The sequence below is a fragment of the Eschrichtius robustus genome, chromosome 10, assembly GCF_028021215.1.
Source record: "Eschrichtius robustus isolate mEscRob2 chromosome 10, mEscRob2.pri, whole genome shotgun sequence".
In the NCBI taxonomy this organism is placed as follows: domain Eukaryota; kingdom Metazoa; phylum Chordata; class Mammalia; order Artiodactyla; family Eschrichtiidae; genus Eschrichtius; species Eschrichtius robustus.
Window position 1 is genome coordinate 92,296,501 of NC_090833.1, and position 25,991 is coordinate 92,322,491.

The following is a 25,991-nucleotide window of genomic DNA, read 5'->3' on the forward strand; positions in this document are numbered from 1 at the left end:
TGGGAAGATGAAAAAGTTCTGGGTATGGATGGTGGTGATAGTAGCACAACAACGTGAATGTGCTTAATGCCACTGAACTTTACACTTAAAAACGGTTAAGATAGTAAATTTTATGTTATGTATTTTTTACCACAATTAAAAAAAATAAAAGTAACCCTCTGGTAGCTGTATGGGAACTGACTCTGGGGCCAGGAGGTTGGGGCTTGAATGGAGGAAGGGAGACCAAGGGGCAACCAGGAGGAGGCTACTGTAATGGTCCAGGTGAGAGGAGGAGGAGGCTGGAACCAGAGTGGTGGTTGTGCAGGTAGGAGATGGGGTGTGTTCTGGTTGAATTTTGAGGCTGAACCAAAAGGACTGCTGCAGGATTGGTTATGGGGTCTGAGAGAAAGTGGGGCTGGGGTTTTGGGCCTGGGGAAGGCGAGGGAGAGAGGTAGAATGGAGAGTTCTTCTCTGGCACACTGAGTTCAAGAAGTGTGAGCATATCTAAATCTTGGACTGCATGGCAATAGTCTGGGCCCAGGCCATAGGAAACCAACAGCCCCTACTTCCTGTTTCTGGGATGCTTACCCTTGAATCCCAGCCACCACGCCTGAAGAATACTCAGGCTACATGTGGTGTTTCCACCTAGAGCCCCAGCTGAGGTCCCAGACAACTAGTTTCAACTATTAGCTGTGTGAGTGGTCGCCTCTAGAAGATTCCAGCCCTGGACTCTGCTAACTGCAGCTGTGGGGGAGGCATGCCAGCAAGAACCCACAGAACCAGGAGAGATGACAACATGGTGGCCACGGTTTAAAGCCACTGAGTGTTGGGATGACTCACTATCCAGCAGTGGATAAATGGGACACATAGGTAACCAAATTGTTGAGGAAATGACACATGAGGTACAATTTTTTCCCAAATGCTGTGCCCCAACTGCTGGGTAATGAAGTCTCCCTTGTGACATCTTAGCCTGATTCTGCACAGCTACTTCTGGGGACAAGAATGGCGCTGTTCCAGTATTTAGGTCTGACTGGTATTTCTCTGATAAATTAGCTGTAATAGCAATTGAAAACCATGGGACTCGCCAGCACTGTATGTGAAAGAGCTGATGCAGGATGATATGGTAGTCCTGGTGTTGTTCTCACCTACCTGTTCCCTCTCCTTCTGCACACCCAGGAGAGTCACTCTCCTGGCCCCAGAGGTCAGTCTGGTTGATGTGTCTTGCACAGAAGTGAGGTGTGTCCCCTCCAGGCCAGAGGATTGCATTGCTGGTCGAAGAGGCTCCAGCATCCCTTCCCCTTCCTGGAGACTGTGGAGGTGCAAGTTGGAAAGGGGCTGCTCCACCAGGTGAGGCCCTACGACTCCACTGAGCAGAGTCCCTGCTGATTGAACTGGACACGCAATGTGAACAAGGAATAAATGACGTTGTTTGAGCCCCTGAGACTTAGGGGGTTGTTATGGACTGAGTGTTCCCCCCAATCCATATATTGAAGAAGCCCTAACTTCCAGTGTGGCTATATTCAGAGATGGGCATTTAAGGAGGTAGTTAGAGTGAAATGAGGTCCTAAGGGTGGGGTTCTGATTCCATAGGATTAGTGTCCTCCAAAGAAGAGACACCAGAGAGCACTCTTTCCCTCTTCCTCTCTCTGTACACGCTCCAAGACCACGTGAGGACATAGCAAGAAGGTGGCCATCTGCAAGCCAGTAAGAGAGCCCTCACCAGAAAACAAATCAGTCAGCACTTTGATCTAGGACTTCCAGCCTCCAGAACTGTGTGATATAAATCTCTATTGTTTACATTGCCCAGCCTGTGGTATTTGTTACAGCTGCCTGAGCTGACTGAGACAGGAGTTGTTTGTTTCAGCAGCACAGTCTCGCCTATCCTGAAAGATATAACAGTGGTTAATGTTTCTTGAGCTAAGAAGGCAAGTGTGGGAGTGAGCCATGTGGCCTGCAAGGGAGGGGGCACAGCAGGTGCTAAGGCCCATCGGTGGGGGCAAGCTTGGCATTTCGAGAAACAGCAAGAAAATGTGTTCACTCCTCTCTCTTCCTAGTACAAGCTGGCATTGGTTTTAGGGGAGATTTGGGGCTGGCTCCCCCTCCCCCTTCTCCTCTGGTGCTGAGTGAAGTCCCTCTGCTCTAAAATGCCTGTGAGAGAACGTAGCTCTCTTCCTGCTCCTTGGCAGGCATGTCTCCCAATCCAGCTGAGACTCCTGGCCATGGTAGATGGGGTCAGGGCCCAGCATGCTGCACCACAGAGGCCTCATGCCCCACAGCTCTCCTGAGCAATGGCTCTGATGTCCAGCCTGCACCCTTTCCAGCTGGGCACCATGTCCCTTCCTTCCTGCCCCTGTAGCACCTTGTGGCCATCTGGACGCCTATCCCTGTAACTCTCAGCTATTGGGAGCTGGAGCAGGATGGGGCCATCCTCTTTGCACCACTTCACCCCAATCCTCCTGTCCTCTGCTCCAGTAGCCCAAGGTCAGTTACCTGGGACAAAACACCCACCTCCTGTTGAAGGCACCCCCAAACCCTGATGGCAAGCCTCCCATCACCTCATTCTGATAAGGGCATGGAGAGGGCCTGGTGGAGTTAGCACTTATGACAGGAACTCAGAGCCTTGCCCAGTGTTGCTGAAGCCCCGTAAGGAGCCTAGCGGTTTCTGACAGTATCCACACGTATCGACATCACACCCTGCAGGATCGGGGGGTGGGGGGGGTGGACCTTCCACCCCTGCCTGGCCCCATAAAGTTGAGCCCACAGGCCCCTTGCAGGCATATAGTTGAGGGCCACTGCTTGCCACTCCCAGAAAAGCTGGAGAGGGCCTGAGTCTACCAGGGACCCCACAGCGTGAATGCTGCACTGTCTGGTTGAGGGCTGGGTCTGAGCTTACCCACCCAGTGTCCCCACACGTGACCTCCCCACCACTGGAGCACCACACACTCCCTCTGGCCTCACAGTTCCACTCTGGAACCCACCTGATGGAAAAGTATCCCAGAACAGAAAGGATGTTGGCACCAATGTGGCAGCTGAAAATGTGAAACCACCCAAGTGCCCCCTGCTGGGGGCTTCCCAAGTGAATCAGAGGACAGATGGACTGCCCTGTGTAGCCTGTATCAAGATGTATTTGTTAGTGATGGAAACCATGACAAACATGGCTTCAGGGTAGCACAGGCTCCTTGAGGACCACCAGCTCTTCTTTGTCAGGCTCCACTCCTCATGGGCCCAACGTGGCTGCAGGGCCTCCAGGAAGCAGGAAAGTTCAGAGGGCAAACATCAATGAGGTTCCTCAATGGCAAGAGAGATCACACCCCAAATCTCAGAAGGCTGGAAGTCAGATTTCAACTGGCCCAGGAGAGGAGTGGAGTCCAGCTGCCTCCCCTCGTTCAATGGAATGCAGCAGTAGTGACCCAGGGTGACTTCTGAGGCCCTGACAGGTAAGATTTGCACTCAGGACTCTCACTGTGGAATGCCATGATGTGAGGAGGCCCAGACCACTTGAGGCGGCCACCACCCCATGAGGTCTCTGCTGACACCTGTGAGCAACCCAGCCAGCCTTTGATATGACCCAGTGCGTGCCACCAGCTGCCCACAACCACATGGGAGAGGCCCCAGTGAGCACTGCCCAGTAGAGCCCGGCAAACCAGGAACCCCGAGCTGTAATAAGAAGGAACTATAGTTTTGTGCTACTACACTTGAGGTTTTTGTTACGCAGGGATTGAAAATTGAGACAGTGATTTTTACCTTTGTTGTTTTTCAAAGAATTGTTTATTTCATACCCCTTACCACAACTTTACAGATAATAGATGCAGCACCCCAGCTGGGTCCCTGCTTATAGATACAAGGCAGCCAGCTGTAATTGTTGAGAAACCTGCTGCCATCTTCCCATTCTGCTATGCAAAACTAGACGTGCTTAAAATGTCCCCCAGTCTCTTCAAGGGAGCCTGACTAGAGGCAGGCTGCAGCTGGTTCTGTGAACCTCAGTGGTGGTTTCAAGGAAGGCTGTCTATAAAAACCACTACACTACTGGGGTCCCCTGGGACAGAACACCCCCCAGATAGGGTCCCCAGCTCAGTGCCCCGAGGGATCCCTAAACCCGGAAGCTGATTTCACTGACCAATCTTGAGCTGGACACATGTTGAGATGCAGCGACCGGCTGGTGGGGTCAGCCTGGCCCTCCCATTGTGGGCTCTGGCCTCCGCATTAGTCACCCCGGGACATAGGCTGCAGGCTGTCTGAGCATTCCCACAGTTGGCCTGGAGGCAGGCAGCATCTGCCCTGGGTTCGCTGTATGCACCATCACCTGGGCACGGGATGAGCTGGTGGGGCCACTGGGGGTCCAGGGGTCCTTGTCAATGCCTCGGGCCATGCTGGCCAGCTCTCTGGTCCCCTCGCCAAGGTCTCTGCAGGAAGAGGAGGTGTGAGCCTGGGGGCAGAGCGGGGGCCCCATTTAACCCCAACTCTGCCACCATGCTGGGTACCCAGGCCCTGGTCTTCAGCAGGCCTGGGATAGACTGCTGCCCCTAGGTGAGGGCCCCCATTTCTTTTTGCCTTGCACCCAAGGAGGCCCCTCCATCGGTGCCCCTCCCTGGGCCTCAGGCCCCTCACTCATATAAGGGGGATGACTCAAGGAGCATCACACCCACCTTCCAAGGGTGGGAAGGGGCTTCCTGGGGCTTTGTAGAGGAAGGGAGCTTATTCAGAGTGTGTATAAACTATGTGCACCAGGATGCCCTAGGCAGAGAAGGGGCACTGGGGCCCCAGGAACATTCTGGAGGACACCCTCGCAATTGCCAGGCTCTCCTCTGAGTCTGGGACCAGATCTCCCACCTTCTATATCTTCAGTTCCCTAGGGGCCTCCCCTAGCCCCCAAGCCACAAACCCACCCATTCTCCAGGCTGAGCAAACCCTGGCCCCATCCTTGTCCACCTGGCCCTGCTCCCATCTCCCGCTTACTCTGGACTTTGCTTCCTGAGGCTGCCTGGCTGCTTCCTCCCTTTAAGATGCTGTCTCTCTCCATCCCCCCCAGTATAGGCTCTCCTAATCTGTTCACCTCAGGCATCACTTCTTCCAGGAAGCTTTCCCAGATCTATGTTGTCACCCACACCTAGTTCTCAGAAAAGCTCTAGGCAGTAGTAGGAATTAAATTATCTGTTGGTTCAATGAATACGTGAATGATTCAATTAATTAGCGGAGAGGAAAGTCAGCTTAGTGAGCAAGTCCACGGACTTTGGAGCCACACAGCCTGAGTTCAAACCTGGCTTCATGCTTAGTAGTTATGTGATTCTAGACAAGTTTCTTAAAATGGGATAAAAATAGTGCCCACTCCTATGGTTAGAACAGGTAATATTTGGAAAAGCTAAGAACAGTGCCTGGCATAATGTGAGTGCTGGGAAGCGTTTATAAAATAAAAGTAAGGTCAAGGGGCAAACCTCACCTTACTAAAGACGATTTCACCACCAATCAGTGAGAACTGGGGTATCTGGGCCTTGCCTAGGATGGCACATCCTGAGAGGCAGCAATTCCTTCCCCTATTCCACTGGGGTTTCCCAATTGAGACACAATACAGTGTGTCACAGGTCTATAATGGGGAGAGGGTGCCACAGGGCAGGGGGCAATGGAGAAAATTCGAAACCTGCCAAGGAAACATGACTATATGAAAAGGATGTGCACTAGCAAGACAACCCCAACATAACTGAAACAAAAAGGAAAGTGCTTGCAGCCAACTGACAGGTAAGGGTCTCTTCCATAATGTACACAGAGCTTCCAGTATTTATGAGAAAAAAACATCAGCAGGCAATTCAGCAGAGCAAAGTGAAAGTGACTAAAACCAGCAATGCAACTGCTAAGCAAAGGTATAGAGAAAACACTCTTTCTCAATGTTAAAGAAATGCTGATGAAAACCACCTATGTAACTCACCCCTGCTAAGTAAGTGATGGAAAACAAATCATTAACACTCAGTGACAGTACAGGTGTAAAAATGGCTCAACTAGTGTCAGGTTCCTGGAGAAAGAATTTGGTAATAAAAATATTCGGACTACTTGGCCTAAACAGTCTGTTCCTAGGATTGCCCCAAAATGTCATCTCAAAAAAGAAAAACAGCTCTAAGCACAAGCATTTACCCAAACCTGAGCACAGCAGTTGAAGTATCTGGAGCATAGCTCCAGGGGCCTCAGACCACCATGGCAACACAATGACATGCCAAGCCAGGTGGAAAGGGTGCAAGGCGGCATTTCTGCCATGGCCATCATGACGTAGGCCTAATGTGTATCAAAAGCTCAAGGGAAGGAGGTAGGAAACCAGTCCTTCCCACAGGCCTCGCCACTCCAGGAGTCAGCCAGGCCTGGTGCGTTGAGTGTGGACATGGGACCAGACAGACCTTCGCCACGCCTGCACAGGCCACCACCTCCAGCACCTCAGTTTCCTCACGTGCACACCAGGATCAAGAGCAGAATTAACAACAACGGCTGGCACTCACTGAATCTGTACTCTGGGCCCAGTCAAGGCCATTGACTTATATCACCTCAACAGGGCCAGGAGGTGAGCCCTGCCATAATCCTCACTGTACAAGGGAGGAAAACGAGGCATGAGCAGTTGTCACACAGCAAGGCGTCAGGCTGGGGGCAAGCACTTGGTTCCCTGGGAGGTTCCTGTGGGGACAGGCTGAGGAAATGAGCAGACTGCCTCTGCGACGCCAGGGCAGGGCAGAGAAAGCACTAAATGGGCCAGAACATCTGTGCAGAGAGGAGGCACTTGGAGAATAAAAGGCATGATCAGGACGCAGCACAACAGGGCTCCAACCAAGAAAGAACTGGAGCCCATAGGAAGCATGGGTCCAGATGATGCAGGGGGACGGTGACCCCTGAGGATAGCAGACGGGGACAAGAGACCCGTTACACTATTCTCTCTGCTTCTGTGTATTCGTGAAATTTCCCCATAATAAAGTTTGAGAAAAGAATACCTATGAGTTCAGAGTGATACAAAAACAACAAAACAAAATGAGAAGGAAAGGAAGGAAAAAACAGAACTCATTTTCATTCCTCATAGAGGGAATAACAGAATCGCAACAGAATTAAAATCATTCTTCTGTAACCCCCAGGGCCAAAACCGATTCTGGCTGGAGCATCCCTGGATGCTCAGGCCACAGGTCAGACATCATGGGGGCAGCAGAGTGACCCTTAGCAGAGTCCCTTCTTCATCACTTGACAGCGGACTCATTTCAGCCAAGAGCGCCCAGTCCTCGTGCCTGCAGGGGGACAGCCTGACCCGTATCTGTGATTCACACCAGCACCGCCCATGGGGCACCCACATGAGAAACGCTGCCCGAGTGCAGTCATGAGGGAACGTCAAGACAGTCCAGAGCACGGTGTCTGTAGGAGGCCACTGGCCTAGAGTCCGCAAAAGGCAATGCTGCCAAAGACAAATATCCTGCCCCATTTAAGGAGCCCAGAAACCGGACAGCCCTGTGATCCTGGGGTCAGAGGGTGCTCACTCAAAGCTAGTAACAACCCTGGGAGATGTTCTATCTGCAGTCCGTGTTCAGCCAAGATTAGACTCCTTGAGTCAAAAAAAAGTCAAAAAAAAGTATGTAAGAAATGTCCTTGTATTGGTTCATAAAAAGTGTGTGTGTGTGTGTTTCTAAAGAGAGACAAGAAGAGATAGAAACTGAGAGACAGAGGAGCAGGGAGGGAGATGGGAGGAGAGAGCAAGTTGACAGGGCACCATGGGTCCTGGTGAAGGGTAATACTCGTGTCCAGAAGCCTCCTTCTCTAGACAAGGGGTGACAAGATAAAGACACGGGGTGGAGCGCAGCTTTAGGCACTAGGGTGCAGGGTCTGACACGGATACTAGCCCCTGTCTTAGGGATGGGAGTTGAGGCCCTGGTGAGCCTGGGCTCGCAGCATGCTGGGGCCCCCCTGCCCTCACCACTGCCCCACCGCCCCGTTGCTCTGCCCATGCCCACGTGGTGAAGCTGTGGTTGTCATGAGCCTGGATGGGCTGGATCCTGGCCTCGCCACTGATGTTGCGTTTGTTGTTGAGGCCCTTGAGGCCGAGGGAGGCGGCCTGTACTGTCTCTAAGTCCTCGCCTCTCAGCTGGAACCACAGCTGGGCTGCCCTGGAGAGAGATGGGGGAAGGACATTCAGGTGCATGTGTGTCCAGGACACCGCCTGCAAGCCTCTGCAAGGCCGATAGTGAGTATTTTAGGGCCATACAGTTCCTGAGCAATTACTCAGCTCTGCTGCTGTAGGTAGAAAGCAGTCATGGATGATGAGTAAATGTCAGGAAAACTATACTTACAAAGACAGGCAGTGGAAAGTTCTTGAGATGAATCAAGCTGATGGCGGCACAACACTGTGAATGTAACTAATGATTCTGAATTGTGCACTTAAAGATGGTTAAAATGGTAACTTTTATACTGTAAATATTTTACCACAATTTTAAAAATAGCAAAAAGAAAAAAAGGATAGGTTTCCGTGAAGAAAAGTAGAGGTGGGCCAGACTCCACCTGCAGGCCCTAGTTAACCGTCGTGTAGTCAGCCCTTCACGTCCACACAGAGCAGAGCATATACTGCGTGTGTGCACAGTCTGCAGAATGAGACAATTCCCTGTGTACCTGCCACCTGTCTTATGGAAGACCAAGCGAGCGAGCCACGTGCCCTCCACGGCCTCAATGCTCTGTGAACAGCAAGATGCCAAGATCCCAGCAGCCCCGCTCCCTGACACACCCAGGAGTCTCGGAGTGACTTGCAGGTGCCCCGCGGCAGTGCCAGGTCACTGTACCTGTTGGATCGCCGCTGCTCACTCCTCTTCACACACTTCATGAGGCAGCAGGTGAGGAAGGCCATGGACATGAGCATGATGATGGCACAGCTGACGATGGAGGAGATCACGGCCACCTTGAAGCCAAAGGTTTCATAGGGAGGCACAGCTGCGAGTGAGACAAGACCAGCTCTTGGGCCCAGCCTGCCCTCAGGGAGCCCCGTTCCATGGGGGAGGCAGGGAGGCGCTGGCAGCTGAGGTGAAGGTCTGTGCAAATTGTTGTAGGGAGTGGGGCTATCAGGCAAGATTGCCCCCCAAGAAGGGGGTGTTTGAGCAGGGTTTTGGAGGGTGTGTAGGAGTTTTTGGTGGCACACTGGGGGAAGCTCTGACAGGGAGTTCAGTGATAGTCCCTTTGGCTCCCACCCACTGCAGACTGGGCCCCTGAGACCAGAGGACAGCAGACAACACACAGTCTATTTTCACAATGCCTCAAGTGGGCAAAACCCTATGGGGGCCTATGTGCTTTCTCTGGTCACTTTCCAGGAAGGTGCAAAAGCAAGAAAAATGCCAGTGTTTGGGGTCAAAGGGCCTTTGGCACATTATCAGCTGTGTGACCAAGAACTAGCTATGTGCCAAGAATTACTTCTATCAGGTTCTAAATGATGTTCCTGGGAATCAAGGCCCAGGATCCTAATTTGAACAACACTGCATACTCTCCCCTGTAGTGGACACTGATTACGCTCCCCAGTCCCTAGTCCCCCAGCCCTAGCTGGACACTGGCCGTCCAGACTGAAGACTACATCTCACAGCTTCCCTTGCAGCTACATGTGGTCACATGACCATATTCTGGCCAGTGGTGAACAGGGGGGAGGGGTGTGGGACAACTTCTAAGAGCCTTCCTTGCCATGCAACTAATCCTGTAACAACTGCCTGGATCATGCAGTTGAGGTCATGCCTAACAGATCCATAACGTGGAAAGGACCTGAGTCCCCACCATGGGGTGCTGTACAAGCCTAGGACTGCCCATCTTGAGGGCCATGGGCAAGAAAAAGCTCTCATAGCCCCCATTATTTTGGTAACCCCCATTATCTTGGGTTTTCTATCTCTTGGAGTCTAATCCTAACAGATACTCTCCTTCTCAGAGATTCAACCACCACATGAGTATTTCAAAGGCTCTGAGAAGTCCTGCAGCCTATTAACCTAGGCTTTTCCAAATTATATTGACTATAAAGCCCTTTTCAATGTACAATACACATTAACACAATATATGTATCCTCACTTTGGAAAATGCTGTGCTGGGTATTATCCTTTAACACCCTGTATAACAAATACAACTAGAAAACCATCTCCTCCCCCAGATTGGGGCCCCATGGCCAAGAAATCCTATTCCCCAGTTCTAGAATTCTTGGCACATGAAACATCCTATTAATGTTTGCTGCATGTGTGTATGAAAGAACATAGTTTTCTGCTTAACGGATGAAGTACTAGCTCAGACAGCACAAGTAACCTCTTGGAGGTGACAGGCCAAGTCAGTGGCAGAGCTAGAATTTGGAGCAGCTGCTAGGACTTGAGTCTACACCGCTGACATGGAGCCCCAAGGGACCACCAGCACTGGGAACAGGACCCTACACAGACGCCCATGGAACTTTCTCTGTGGACACCCACACCATCCATGTGACAAAATCAGCAACCCCCCACCAGGGGTCGCTGCTGAGCTGGGTGCAGCTCACAGGGAATGGGGCTCACTCTTGCACATGGGGGTCTCTGAAGACCACTCAGCAATGTTCCCCTTCCAGACACAGGTGAGGAGGCCAGACCCCACCATCTGGTGGCCCGAGGGGCAGTGGAACACGATGACAGTCCCCACAGAAGTGCCGTCCCCACGAAGTACTTGGAAGGTGCCCTGCAGGGGTGGCTGCACTTGCACACACATGCCTAGGAGAGAAGAGAGGAGAGACAGAGTGAGGACCTCACCCTGGAGGGCAGGGGCTTCGCAGGAGCCCTCACCTGGGACAGGCGTCATTGACCCAATGACCACATGATGCTCTGGAGAAGGTCACACAGCCACCCAGACAATTGGAAGTGGCGTCCGTGTGACTAATGGCTTGGGAACAAAAGTGGAGCTAATCCCTACATTAAGTGAAATCTAGATGCTCTGAAGACCATGGTGTTGATAAAAGAAACACACATCTAAAGACAATAAAAGCAAAAGGACAATTATTACCCAAGTGTAGCTCAAAAGGCAGAATCAAGGGGGAAAAAAAGGACGGAGAGAGATCAACAGATGTGATTTCATTAAAAGTAAAAAACAAAAACTTTTGTTACTCCCTAATAACTGAAAAACAAACAAACTCAGATGAAAAAATTAGAAAAAGGTATTTGGAAAACATAGCACAAAGGTTCAACACCCTTAATTTATAAAGAGACCTTACACGTCAGTAAAAGCTGAACATCCAAGTAAAGCAGAATGGACTGGTGTGTGAACAAGCAAATCACGAGATACAAGTAGCCAACAGACATGAGAAAATGCTTGCCCTCATAGTAACTGAAGAAACACTATTTCAAATGAGAGCTAATCTTTCACTCCTCCACTTGGCAAAAAGGAAAAAAAAAAAAAACCATGTGTGAAGTTAGCAAGGGCCTGGGAGCCACTCCCCTCAGACTTGCTGGTGGGGGCACAGATCCAAACCTTTCTGGACAGAGTCTGGTAAAGTGTATTAAGAGCTTTATGTTGTGTACACATCTGAGAATTTAGCCAAAGGAAGTAGTTATGTATCTGCTGCCAGGATTTCTATACCAGGATGTGTGTCTACACCCACATCTCCAGCTGTGGGGATCAGTACAGTTAATCAAAGTACATCTGACATGAATGCCAGCAATGCCATCCTAAAGTGTTACAATGATGTCCTTATATAAGGACACAGAGAGGCACTCTGGATAAAGTGGCAATCACAAGCATTTTTATAAAATTGTAACAATGACAACAGCTGGCACATAGAATTTACTGTGCTGGACACTGTTCCAAACGCTTTACGTGCATTAACTCATCAATCCACAAAATACCTCCCCACTTGACAGGAAAGCAAACTGAGGTACAGTGTGGTTTAATCATTTCAGTCACACAGCTGAAGCCACACAGCTCCTATGTTGTAGGGTAGAGATGTGGAACCACACAAGGAGGCTCTGGGCCTACCTTCTCAACACACACGTGTGACAGATACATCACGTGTCCCTTGTGTCTGGCTTTCCTTGCTTAGCACAATGATGGGAGAGGTGCCGTGCTGTGTGTGTTGGCAGCTGTCCGTATTTATGGTGGAGCAGAGTCCCGTTGTATGGATGCCCTTGTTTGCTTCCCTGTTCCTGCTGATGGGTGTGTGAGTTGTTTCCGGTGTTCATGAATACGGAATGAAGCTGCTACGCATGTTCTGGAGCACACCTCCTGGTGCCTGAGTGCAAGAGGCTTTTCCTTCTGCTTTTCTGGAACTTTCAGATTTTGAGCACTGTATACTACTAGTGTATAAAGCAGTTAGTCTCAGGCAAAAGGGAGACTGGTTGAGCTGATTGTCCGGCCTGTGGCTGAGGCAACACTGACCAGAGGCAGCGTCTGTGTCCAACTCCCTCCACACATCCAAGGCCTAGGTGGGAGCAGTGGTGGGGATTCAGACAGAGGCTGGCACTGCCCAGGCTGAGGACCACATTATTCCACACCAACCCAAGACAACCCTTCCCCTGTCCTCCACGGGATACCTCCAGCTAGGACTGTCCCCTGGGCACCAGGAACAGATGTCCTAAAGCCCACTCAGCCTGCCACATCTAGCCAAGCTCCTGCACTGGCCCACCTGCTCATCACTTGGCCTGCCCCATTCTAACTTTGATGTTAGCCACTATGCCCTCCATCCTTTACTTGCTCCAGCCCCAAAACTTGGAACCTACCTGGACTCTTTTTCTCAATCCACAACCAATTCACCAGCAAACTTTGTGGGCTCTGTTTTCAAAATATATACCCAGAACATCTGTAGTGGGCTGGAGAGTCCTCCAAAATCCACATCCACCTGGAAGCACCCATGAGGGGGATCCACTGTGGAATGCATGGTACCCCATTTCACATAGGCTGTGGGGACAGAGGACACCCGGAACTGCCCAAGGGCAGTAGCTGTCACTCAGGAGGGCCACACACATGCATTCACACACCCCGTGATAGTGCTTCACATGTCTGTGCACAACCAGCCCTGTCCAGAGGGGAAACTGAGGCTCAATGAGGTCAAATCACCCCTTGCATGGCCCCATTGGCCCTACCCCACTTAGGGTGAGGGTGTTAACAGGGCAGTGGCAGAGCCAGGCTTCAGCCTCAGTCTTGCATTCTGCCCTCCAGGAGGCCAAGGCTCCTTGACCCTCGCTGTGGGCAGTGACACTGAGGGACAGCGTTTGGCTGAGATTGGCCAAGCTCCCCCTAGCTCTGCCCTACCAAGAACCTGGGGGGGGCCTCACCAGGCTGAAATGCTGGGGGGATGAGTGTGAGCCTGGGGGGGTCCTTGTGGTTTGTGTACCTAGCAGGGAGGGGGGGCTGACATTCGAACAGCACAAACAACACTGGGCACCTAATGGATACTTCACTATATTTCAGCCATATGAGGAAGACCATCCATCTCCATCTTACAGATGGGGAAACTGAAGCAGAGCAAGGCTGGATGACATGCTGAGGGTGGTAAGGGTGGAAGTGTGCTGGGCCATGGCTGCCATGTAAACTGCACATCTGGGAGGATTTGGGCTTCCCTGTCTGCAGATGTCCATCATTAGTGTCACACTAACAACGGCAATGCAGGTCCGATAGAAACATCTGGTCAAGAAGGACCCCAATTCCTGACCTCACGCAGCACTCAATCATCTGCAGAGGACAGCAGGGAGGGAATTGTTATTATCGTCATTTTAACATGAGCAACCAAGCCTGGAGTGGTGGCTGACCTGCTCAACACCCACAGATAGAGAGGGCACCCACAGACAGGACTGACGCAGAGCTTAATATTCCTAATTAATAGCAGAACAAGGGAGTGTGGGTATTTGCAACATACATGTAACAGAGCATCTTTCCTACATAAACAGCACTTACATAAGATATGACAAAAATTACAACAGAAAAAATGGTTAAGTTAGAAAAGAAAAATATGGAAATAGCCCCAAACCAGGGGGCAGAGCAATTAATTAAGAAAATTAAACAGCATCCACATCAGAAAGGAAGCAGCAAAACTTGTCCATTAAATGACATGATCCTGTATCGAGAAAATCCCTAGGAATCTGCTAAAAATCTACAGGAACTAATAAATGAGTGCAGCGAGTTTGCAGGATACAAGATCAACACACAAAAATCCATTGTATTTCAGTACAGTGGCAATGAGCAAACTAAAAATGCAATTAATAAAACAATTCCATTTACAAGAGCATCAAAACGAATAAATTACTTAGGAATAAATTTAACAAAAGAAGTTCAAAACTTAAACTCTGAAAACTACAAATCATTGTTGAGAGAAATTAAAGAAGACCTAAATAAATGGAAATACATCACATACTCATGGGTCAGAAGACTTAACATGGTTTAAGATGGCAACGCTCCTCTGCTCATCTACAGATTCAACATGACCCCTATCAGATCCCAGCTGCTACCTTTGAAGAAATTTACAAGCTGATCCTACAGTTCATAAGGAAATACAAAAAGAACTAGAATAGCCCAAACAACAATCTTGAAAAAGAAGAACAAAGTTGGAGGACTCGTACTTCCTTATTTCAAATTTTACCACAAAGCTACAGTGATGACCACAGAGCGGCACTGGCATAAAGAGAGACGTATAGGCCAATGCAAGGCTTTAGACTCCAGAAATAAACTCATATTTACAATCAACTGATTTTCAACAAGGGTGCCAAGACAATTGAATGGGAAGAGAATAGTTTTTCAACAACTGGTGCCAGGAAAACAATACTTACATGCAAAAGAAGAAAGTTGGAGCTCTCCTTACATCATATACAAAAATTAACTTAAAATGACTCAAAGACCTCAATATAACAGATAAAACTATAAAAAAACTCTTAGAAGAAAACAGAGAGGTAAATCTTCCTGACCTTGGATTAGGCAATGGTTTCTCAATGATACCAAAAGACAAACAACAAAAGAAATAGATAAACTGGACTCCATTAAAATGAAAAAATTTGTGCTTCAAAGGATACTATCAAGAAAGTGAAAAGACAACCTACAGAGTGGGAGAAAATATCTACAAATCATCTATCTGATAAGGGACTGTATTTAGAATGTATAAATTATTATACTGAATTATAAAAAGACAACCCAATTTATAAATGGGCAAAAGATATGAACAGACATTTCTCTAAAGATATACCAATGGCCACCAATAAGCACATGAAAAGATGCTCAACGCCATTAGCTTCAGGGAAATGCAAATTAAATCCACAGGGAGGTACTTTTGCACATCCACCATGAAAAAGACACATGAAAAAAAAAAAAAACCAGATGATAACTGGTGTACCAAGAACGTGGAGAAACTGGAGCCCTCACACACTGCAGCTGGGAATGTAAACGGGGCAGCCGCTTTGCAGTTTCTCCAACAGTTTTGCAGAGTATTTCCAAATGATGCAGCAATGCCCCTCCTAGCGATATACCCAAGGGAAAGGAAAACACATCTACATGAAAATTTGTACACAAATGTTCACAGCAGCATAATTCATAATAGCCAAAAAGTAGAACCCACCTAAATGTCCATCAACTGATAAATGGATAAATAAGATATGGTCCACCCATACAATGGAATATTTCTGGAAATAAAAAGGAGTGAAGAACTGACATGCTACATGGATGAACCTTCAAAACACTATGCTCAGTGAATGAAGCCAGTTACCAAAAAAACACATATTGTATGATTCCATTCATATGAAATGTCTACAATAGGCAAATCCATAGAGACAGAAAGCAGATCAGTGGTTGTCTGGGGCCAGGGAGAGGGGGAGTTGGGAGGTGACCTCTAAGGGTCTAAGTGATGCAGGGCTTCCTTTTGGGGTGATGAAAATGTCCTAAAATTGAGTGTGGTGATGGTTGCACATATCTGTGAATATACTAAACGCCATCACATTGTACACTTTAAAGGTACAATTTAAATGTGTGAATTGTATGGCACATGAATTATACCTCAGTAAAGCTGTTAGAAAAATTCAGGGGAAATATTTATTTCAATTAAAGAAATGCAGATTTGAAACCTAAGTTATTATTTTTGGCTTCTTAGCTTGGTCAAGATCAAAAAGACCAGCCCACCAGGTTGGTGAGGGTGTGGGGGAAGGGGTGCATAACCCCTGGGGCAGAGGGCACAGCAGGGAGGACCTGAGAGGCTGTCCTGCCCTGTAGCAGAGGACAGGCAGTTGCTTGCAGGCAGGAAGGGGTGGGGAGCCTGAGCTGGGAGCCCCAGGGAGGTAGGGCAAGGAGGACACAGCACCCACCCTGAGCCTCCAATCGGACATTTCCTGATTACCCTCACTGGCCTCGGGTCCTCCAGTACTCAGTAGTACAGAGGGATGCCAACTTTGATTCTAGAGTATAGGCCCTTAATTAATCACCACGCTTTGTTTCCACAGGTGCCAAAGCAGGAATGAATGAATGCATGAATGAATGAATGAACAAACTAACAGTTGAAAGCTGTGATCAACACTCCCCCAGGAAGAACCTCTTTTCTTTTTCAGGATCTGTGGACTTGGACATGTGCTGTTCTTCCAGCCAGGGAAGTGGACTGGGGTTTTGGAACTGGGTAGACACAGCAGGGCAGCCACGGGCCAGCCACGTGGCCCCTTCCCCAGGGTCACCGGGCAACCAACACTTCCCAGTCCCCAATTTAGAGCTGCCACTTCTCTATTCTTCCATGGCAGAGCACCTTCTTTCTCCCGAGCCCCATATGGCCCTCAGAGAAGCAGGGCCCCTGTGGGGGGATCAGCAAGGGTGAGAGCTTTGTGGACACTTGTCTGCCCAGCACCTGCACCAGCGCCTGGCGAATGAAAGAAGGAAGGGATAAACTTGTATTCATCTTTTTTTTTAAAATTTATTTATTTTATTTATTTATTTTTGGCTGTGTTGGGTGTTTGTTGCAGCGCGTGGGCTTTCTCTAGTTGCAGAGAGCGGGAGCTACTCTTCGTTGCAGTGCGCGGGCTTCTCATTGCAGTGGCTTCTCTCGTTGTGGAGCACGGGCTGTAGGCGCCTGGGCTTCCGTAGTTGCGGCACGTGGGCTCAGTAGTTGTGGCTCACGGGCTCTAGAGCGCAGGCTCAGTAGTTGTGGCTCATGGGCCTAGTTGCTCCGCGGCATGTGGGATCTTCCCAGACCAGGGCTCGAACCCGTGTCCCCTGCATTGGCGGGCGGATTCTCAACCACTGCGCCACCAGGGAAGTCCCTGTATTCATCTTTTAAAGATGCAACTAGGACTTTATCAAAAAAGTAAGATGCCTTGAGGGAGGGACAAAGAGATGGCAAGAGATATGATGAAGCAGGCCTACAGAAAAGTTATGGGTAGGATAGAGCTGGGGGGGTGTGGTTATAAATTCTTTCAACTCTGTGGTATGTTCGAAAAAATTTTAAACATGGGGAGAACGCCTCAAGCATCACTGCTGACTGCCTGATATGCCCCAGCTGGCCTGCCAAGCCATGAGGGGTGGCTGTCCAGCTCCATAACCAGAGCACAGCCCAGACCCTGCATTACCTAATGGCCCTGGCATGGAGAGTCACAGACAGGAGAAAAAGCTCCAGAAACAGAGGCAGCAGGCTGGTTCTGCAGCCAAACGTGTCTGGGTGTAAACCACACTTAACCACTTGGGTGACCAGGTCACCAATCTGGTCCTCTGACCCACCTGTAAATGCTGCAGAGGGCAGGACAGGGGCTGACTGAGATGACGTGCAGCTCCAGCTCCAGCCCCAGCGAGGAAACCACCAATGTCGTAGGGAAAGGGCTCGCCTGTCAACAGCCACATCCTGTGCTGCTGCTGGGTTCCGCTATGGTTAAGGGTGCCCATCGTGACACAGCACTGCAGGCTATTTCACCACCCAAGGGGGTCACACATCTTAAAAGACAGAACTAACCCCTCACCCCAAGAGGCCCAGAGCCTGTCCTGTCTCCTGGAGCCTCATCAAGGTGGGAGGGTGAGAGGTGACGCCACAGAAAGGAAACAGGCCTGACCTGCAGATGCCTGCATGGTGTGCATCAAACTGAAGACTTAAGGGAAAGGTACAAGAAAATTTGAAGCACAGGCCCAACGAAAATGCCGCTGCCCCATAACTATGCACGCTGCGTGGCTGGGGGCAGGAGGGGCCTCTGAGAGACTCGGAATGGAGGGCTTTAAATGCAGTCATGGCCTCTCTCCCCAGGCCTCGTACTCTGCATTTCCAGCCAGCCAATACAGGGGTCTCATGCCCATCAGAGGCAGGGAGCCCCTGCTCCTAGCATAAGTGTATTGTTTGAACGGCTCTTCTTTTAAAAATGAAAATGAAAGGTCACAGGAAATAACTCTGGTAAAGAAGGTAGAGGGAGGATGAGCCTTGCCCATGGCCCGCCCCCTCCTTGCAGTGACCTTCCCCTACCTGGGAGGCAGGGAGCTTAACCCCCAGTAATCCAAGAGCCCAACCAGGCTCAGAGGAGAAGGCAAAGAAGCCAAGTGGGCCTGGTCTGCTAGGAACCCAAACCCCACCCAGCCCCTCTCCACCAAGTCTGACTCTGCTCCACCACCTCTAGCCTCAGGTCCTGGACCTGGTCTTTGCCTTGCTCAGACTCATTTTCCCAACCTGCAAAATAGGGTGACCTGCCCTCCGGGGTGACAGGAGTGGGAGCACCTGGTGGAGACCTTAAACCTGTGCCCGGGAGCTCAGGAACGTCCCCTAGGAGGAGGCTCAATACCTCATCCTACCCCCCACCCCAAGTCCACAGCACCCAGGATACCTGCACCTGCCACCCCTACCCGCCACCCGCCAGACTCCAACAGGATGGCCTGCATCCCTTCTCTGGGCCTGGAAGGTCAGCAAACACTTTGGGCTGGGCCCATTTTCCAGATGAGGAAACTGAGGCCCAGAGACTTTTGAAGGCCCCAGGTGTACACTGGCAGGGCTCCCACCAGACCTTTCTACAGGACTTGTGACACGTAGCCCAGGTGGGGCAGGAAGGTGGCACAGCATCAAGGGACTACAAGGGCTTCAGTCTACCCATCTTCTAAGGATATTCCATGAAACCACCAGCTGGCTCCAGAGACCACATCCCCTAACCACTGCAAACCCAGCCTCTGCTCACACTCCTCACTGCACCCTCCACAGCCTGGAGACCCCTGGATCCCCTAGCTGGGCCCCCAACAGTCCCTCCCCACACTTGGTGTCTAAGAGGCAAATCCCACCTCCTCCATCCCCTGCTGAAAACCCTCACAGACACCCAGTTACCCCTGTATACCCTTCCTAGGACTGGTCCCCAAAGGGGAACACCCCCCAGCTATCCTTTCCTTCCAGCCCTGTTGCCTGGCCCTGTCCACTTGCGGCCCCCCTCAGACACTGGATGCTACACTTCCCCAGCCTTCCTTTGGCTGGACCCCTGCACCTCTCAACCTTTGGTGCAATTTTTTCTCTGCACCCTGCATGACCCTATCTTTTTTACTATGTACAAATAAATCTCAAAGGAGAGGAAAAACAACAGAAAAAACAAAGGGAATGGATTTGATGCAAGCAAGATACAAACCAAAAGCAAACCCTATAGACTCACTGGACAGTAGAGAGGCAGACCTGCCCATCAGGTGTTCGCCCGACACTCCCAGCTCACTCCCCAGCCCCAGGCAATGCTCTCTCCCACCCCCTAACACACAGGGGGTGCATGGCCTGACCTAGACAGCCTGTCCTCCCAGCCCATGCCTCCCCCAGCCTGCCTGGCCAGTGGGGGTGAGAACAATCCTTGCTTGTTAATCTTTTATCTGGAACCTTGGACCACAGGACCATCCCTCCCATCCTCCTTTCTGGAGCCGACACGGCCCCCAAACCCTGACCTCACCCGCTGAGACCAGGTAAATAAGTTACCTTTTATGCTGGCTGTGACTGTGGACAATAGGTACAGTGGGGAGATGGGGGGAAGCAGGCCACTGGACCAGCCCACTATGGGCCTGGGTCCCTGTGGGACTGGAAAGTTGCTTCTGAGTCTCAGTTTCCCCCAGTGGAAAGAGGAAACCTCAGGAGGAATGTCTCAAAGAGAAATTAAAGATTGACGTGTACAGAGGTACTCTATGGAGAGTGGGACCCCCCCAAGACCCCAGCAGTGGGGACAGCCACATGCAGAAGGCCCATGCCCTGGTCGTGTGTCCTGAGGCAGGTGCAGGGTTCAGAGCTACTGCAAGCCTGGCGTTTGGCTATGGTCCAGACCCCGGTCTCCCAGGCACTTCCCTGATAGCAGGTCAGCTCACACACCCAGAATATATATTCTCCTCCAGAACATAACCAGGTAAATTCCAAACCAGGAAGAGCGCACTTCCCCCCCCCCCACCCCCAAATCTCTCAGGGGAGAACATCGAGGCTCCAGGGAACCTCGTTCATCCAGCAGCTCTGCCTGTACCATGGTGGGAGGCCAGAGCTGGGCCTTACGGGCACATAGGCCACATTTAGATTCCCACCTACTCCCTCTGGGCTTTGGTCTCCTCCATGAAACGGGCCCAGGGCTGGCCCAGTGGCTGGGCTGCAGGAGTGAAGCGAAGAGGATGTCCACAGAGCACATCCTCACCCACCCAGCAGTCCTCCTGCTGTCCCCTTTCAGGGGTATGGGGGAGGGTCACCTCTGGCCACTGGTCTTCCTCTGGCAGGGCCGTGTTCCTGGACAATCTCCTCCATCAGGGAGTGCTGGAGCTGCCCTGGGAACAGGGCCAGGGGCAGGCCAGGGGCCTAAGAGCAGTGGGAGGGTGGCCTCCCAGTCAGCCATTCAGAGCAAGGCCATAAAGATTTAAGGCCTTGCTCTGAGCCGGCCTTCCCCCACCTGCCTCTCCCCGGTCGTCGTGCATGGGAGATGAGGGGAGAATCCTAGGACTCTGTGTCTGGACTCTCATACCTCCTCTAGGAAAAGCAGAATAATGTGCCCATTTTACAGATTGCAGGAAAAACACCCATCCCATTGCTGTGTTTTACACAGTGCCAAACTGTCTCTAAAGACCCCCACACCCATCACTTCACTGCCCCACAAGGAGAGGTGGGTGCCCATTTCAGAGCCCAAGAGACTGGGGCCATGGGGCAGAGGAGTGGATGAGTCAGGACAACAGCATTACCCTGGAGCAGAACCATGCAAGGATGGGTGCACTGGGCCCTCCCTGGCTCCCCCTGGCCTGTCCACAAGCCTGGGGCAGGTATACAGGGCCCACCACTTAGCACATGGAGAAACTGAGGCACAGAGATAAAGAGACGCACCGCAGGTCGTTGTGTGTGTGGGGATCCAACCCTAAATTCCTGGGAAGGACTCACAGGCTGGGACCCACAGGGCTCACATCTGGGAGGAGGCTGAGCAGCAGCCGGTCAGAAGTAGGGCTGGGGCCAAGCCTGGCAGGCCAGAGGGCAGGAACTGGATTCTGAGACCCTCTTTCCCCCAGGAGAGTCCTCTGCAAACAGCCTTTTATATATAGTCAGGGCCTCCCCTTCCCTGTCCTTGGCTGACCTTGGGCAAGTCCCTCCACCTCACAGTGGACACTCACCTCCCCAGGCAGTGCTGCACAACTTGCACACACATTGTCCTCTTCACACACAGGGGCAAAACACCAAATTCAGGACTGGGCATCAGGCTGCCCGAGGGAGTCAAAGAAAATAAACCGACCCCACCACCCCAGGGGCAGTATCAGGTCTTAGCTTCCACACCACCAAGCCACATGCCTCTGCTTTGTGACTTACTTCCCTGGGCCTGTTTCCCCATCTGAGAGGAAGCCAGCATTCCCCCCAAGGTGGCAGGTGTCACTGTTTTAAGCATGACTGGCTGCATCCCGGGTGTGTGTGTGTGTGTGTGTGTGTGTGTGGAGAGACCTGTGCCAGCCTGCTCTTTCAGGCCCAGCTTCCACTTGTGCAATTCAGCGCCTGGCCTGGGGCACAGGCGTGCAGAGACCCTCAGGCTTAAGGGGGAGCGGGCAGTGTGCCCTAAAGTGAGCTTCCAGGAACATCTGGGGCTCAAGGTCCGGCTTTATCTTTGTTTCTAAAAGGGTTAGATTTTAGACGCATTCATGGAGCAAGGCCGACATTTGAATCCGGTATCAGCTGCAATACCCCTATCCGAGCAAGGCAGGAAGGTGAACCCCCTACAGAACAATCTCGAAATCAAACATTTAAGATAACAGCCAGCCCACTCCTCCTTCCGGAGACCCCGGAGCCTCACCCCAGGCTCGGCTGCAGCGGGACCTTGAGCAGTCACTCCCCTCTCCCAGGTTCAGTTTCCCCGCCTGTGAAGTGCGGCTGGGGAGCTAGCTGAGGATCCAGAACACCTCCCTTAGATGAGGCCAGTTTCGATTTTCCCACGTCCGTCACACCGACATCCCCCGCACTGAGGCGGCCCCCACTGGGAAAAGGCGCGCACCTGGGTTGGCGGGCAGCTGGACGCCGCCGCCTGGTTTCTGGCCGCTTGCCACTGGGCTTCGGCTCCGCTGGGGCGCCTCCGGGGCGGACGGAGAGCGTCGGGGAGGTTTGTCCTCCGACTGTGCGCCTCACCGCGGCAGTGCGGCACCCACCGGCCCCGCGCAGGGCTGTGCACCCCGCGCCTCAGCTTCCCCGTCTGAGAAATGGGCGCAGAGCCCCGCTCGAGGTCTGCGGCCTCGGCCCTCACCTGTGCAGTTCCCCGGGGCGGGCGTGGCGTCCCCCATGCGGCCCCCGGGCCTCGCCCTGCGGCTGAGGGTCGTGGCCTCCTCGCGCATCCCTGCGCGCTCCGCGGCGTTCGGCCAGACTACCGCGCAGGGGCCAGCGGGGGCTGGGCCGCCCGGTCACGCCCATCCAGGGTTGAGGGCGGGGCCGACCCCGCAGGAACCCAAATCCCCGAGGGGGCGAAGCCAGCAGAGCGGGAAGTCTCGCTCCAGGGCTTTGCGCAGGTGTTGACCTCTGCCCCTGCGCCTCCGACCACCAGGGCCCCCCACAGACCAGGTGTTTTTGGTGAGTAGCACATGTGAACCCCATCTGTGTCACTGTGGGTCAGGCCCTCTGTGGTGGGTGTCGATATTGTAGGTCCTCAGTGAGGGACCCCCGAGTCGTGGGGGGCAGGATTCAGACCTCCAGGGTCTGGCCCTGGGCTCACACACTCGGGGACCCTGCCGTATCCTTGCTCCTCCTACCCAGCTCCCTCTGAAGGGGCCCCTGGCTAGGCTCAGAGCTGCGGCCCGCCCCTTCCTCTCCCTAGGACCCCGCCCAGCCCAGGCGCAGCACCCCGCCCAGGCCCAGGCAAACACTGAGGGAGCTCTAAGACAACAGACTCAATAGACGACCCCCTCCCCCACCAACCCCCCCGCACCCCCCCTCCCCCCGCCAGGGCATCTCAGGGTAGCTCCTGATCAGGTGACCAGCCCGGTAGAGCTGAGGGAACGTAAGTGGAGGATTCCTGGGTCTGTCTTCGTTTGCAATCCTAGTCTAATGATGGATCCTTATGTCTATCTTGGTCTACACTATCTAGGCCAATGGTGGATCCCTGGATCTGTCTTGATCTCCACTACCTAGTGTAATGGAGACTCCCTGGGTCTGTCTTGGTCTGCACTCCTAGATTAATGGTTTATCACTGAGTTTATCCACCATTAGACGAGGTAGTGGTCACCAAGATAGACATATGGCTCCATCATTAGACTAGGAATGCAAACCAAGATAAATCCAGGGATCCATCCTTAGAATAGGTAGTGGAGAACAAGATAGACACATGGATCCAACATTTGAGTACAGACCAAGATAGATCTTGGTCTAATGAAGGGATCCTCCATTAGACTAGGTAGTGGAGACCATGACAGATCCAGGGGTGCGCCATTAGCGTAGGTAGACCCAGGGGTCCTCCATTACTAAGTAGTGGAGACCAATAGACCCAGGGATCCACTATTAGATTAGGAGTGCAGGCTAAGATAGATCCAGGAATGCATCATTTGACTAGGAATGGAGACCAAGATAGACACTGGGACCCTCCATTAGACTAGGTAGTGGAGACCAAGATAGATCCAGGGATCCAACAATGGACTAAATAGTGGAGACCAACCTAGGCACAAGGATCCACTATTAGACTAGGAGTGCAAACCAAGATAGACCCAGGGATCAAACATTAGACTAGGAGTGAATACCAAGATATATCCAGAGATCCACCATTAGGCAGTTAGTGACAGAGAGAACAACTGATGCAAAGGCCTTGAGATCTTAATACTTTGGAAGCTTGAGGTATAGCCAGAAGTCCAGTGTGGCCACCCCTGCAAGTCTGTGAGGTGGCCCAGCTGGACAGGCCTGGCTCTGGAGTGCATGGCAGGTGGCAGCGAAGAGGTGGATGTCTTGTGGGACAATAGAGCAGGGTTCCAGCGGGCCAGCCCCTCCCCACCTTTGCTTTCGTAGCCTGGTAGAAGCTGATGTTCAGTGCGATACATAAGGGCCCTGCCCTTTCCTGGGTCAGAGTTGTTTCACCCCATAATATCTAATTCCCACTTCCGACTTGTGGGTCACACATAATGACTTTCTTCATTTCCCTTGATGTGAACCAAGCGTGTATGTCCCATCTGCCACATCAGGAAGCCAGGTGAGTCCACAGGGCCCACTGTGATCTGCCCCCTCCAGACCACACTCAGGGACATGGGACCCCAGAATTCCCTACCACGTGGCCCCGTACCCACCTCTGGGATCTTGTGGCCTTCTCATTGGCTCTGGTCTTTTGTGCACCACTGTACCCAGGACAGCTGCCTGTAGGTGCATGAGCAGGGCTGGGAGGGGAGGTCTGGTGTGGCCCTTGAAACTACAGGGTAGAGCTGGTGGAAGCTGCCTGCGGGCTGCCTACAGCACCGCACGCTGGCCCAGGCCTGCTATGTGTATGCATCCTGGGGCTGCTGTAACAAGGTACCACAGACTGGGTACTTTAGGACTACAAAAATGTGTAATCTCAGGGTTCTGGAGGTCAGAAGTCTGAGATCAAGGTGCTAGCAGGGCTGTGCTCCCCCTGAAGGCACTGGAAAGGGTCTTCTCCATGCCTCTCCCCAGCTTCTGATAGTTTCTTGGCTTGTGGCAGCATCATTTCAATTTTCATACAGCTGTTTTGTCCCTTTGTGCATATCTGTCTCTGTGTCCAAATTTCCCCTTTTTATAGGGGTACCAGTCCTATTGGAATAGGGCCACCCTAATGACCTCACTTTAACTTGATTGCCTCTATAAAGACCCTATTTCAAAATAAGGTCATGTTCTGAGGTACTGGGGGTTAGGACTTAATCACTTGAATTTTGGGGAGGACACATTTCAGCCCATAACAGCCTATAACATAACAAGAATGAGACAACATGTTTTCTTGGCCATCTGTGGCATGGTTACATGTTCTGGGTATTCAAGCATGTGGCGCTGGCCTCCGTTTGTACCGATAGGGAACTGGTGGTGGCCTGAGACTTCTGTCACATGCTACAGGAAACTATACACCTCGTTATACCTCAGAACACCCACTTGTGTCAAAGACGTCTTCAGAAGCAGTGGGAGGCACTGGGTTTGGTTCTGGAGGTGGAACCTCAGTCAGTATGAACCTTGATCTGGACCGCCCCATCTACCTTTGCTGGGACTTCTTGGAACGGCGTGCTCCTGGAGAGCACCAGCAACACCTACCATGGGTAGGGAGGGAAACTGAGGCCGGGGAGGCGAAGGCACTAGTCTACCACAGACTCAGACCGCTTGGGCCACCACCTCGTCCCCCATCCACGTCAGGGATGGCAGTTCTGACAGGCATCCTGTGCCTGAGCCTTAGTATTCTGATCTGAGGGATAGAAAAGATCCTGCCACCCTCCCAAGGTGAGGGAGACTGTGACATGGTCAAGGAGGAAGCATCTCCTGAAAGGTGGGTTACACAGGCCCTGCCAGTGTTTGGACTTGCTGCCATCCCTATCTGCACCCCAGCTCTCCAAGTCCTGGCCCAGACTGGGAACAGTGCCTGTGCTATGCCAGGCTGGTGTCTCCTGGCCCTCAGGCCTTGGCCGCCTACTCAAGGGAGCCCTCCCAAATGCCCTTCCTGGACAAAGCCGTTCCATGCTGC

The 25,991-nt window shown here is 51.8% G+C and overlaps 1 protein-coding gene across 1 annotated transcript; it reads right to left on the reverse strand.

The window, feature by feature from the left end:
* Window positions 1-3,762: 3,762 nt before the first annotated feature.
* Window positions 3,763-22,671, reverse strand: SUSD3 (sushi domain containing 3). The gene is made up of 5 exons (XM_068552931.1): window positions 22,584-22,671; window positions 10,488-10,676; window positions 8,763-8,910; window positions 7,944-8,096; window positions 3,763-4,382 (listed from the first exon to the last, which is right to left on the reverse strand). The coding sequence occupies exons 1-5, from the start codon at window positions 22,669-22,671 to the stop codon at window positions 4,187-4,189; spliced, it is 774 nt and encodes a 257-aa protein (XP_068409032.1). The 3' UTR covers window positions 3,763-4,186.
* Between the last annotated feature and the right edge of the window lie 3,320 nt (window positions 22,672-25,991).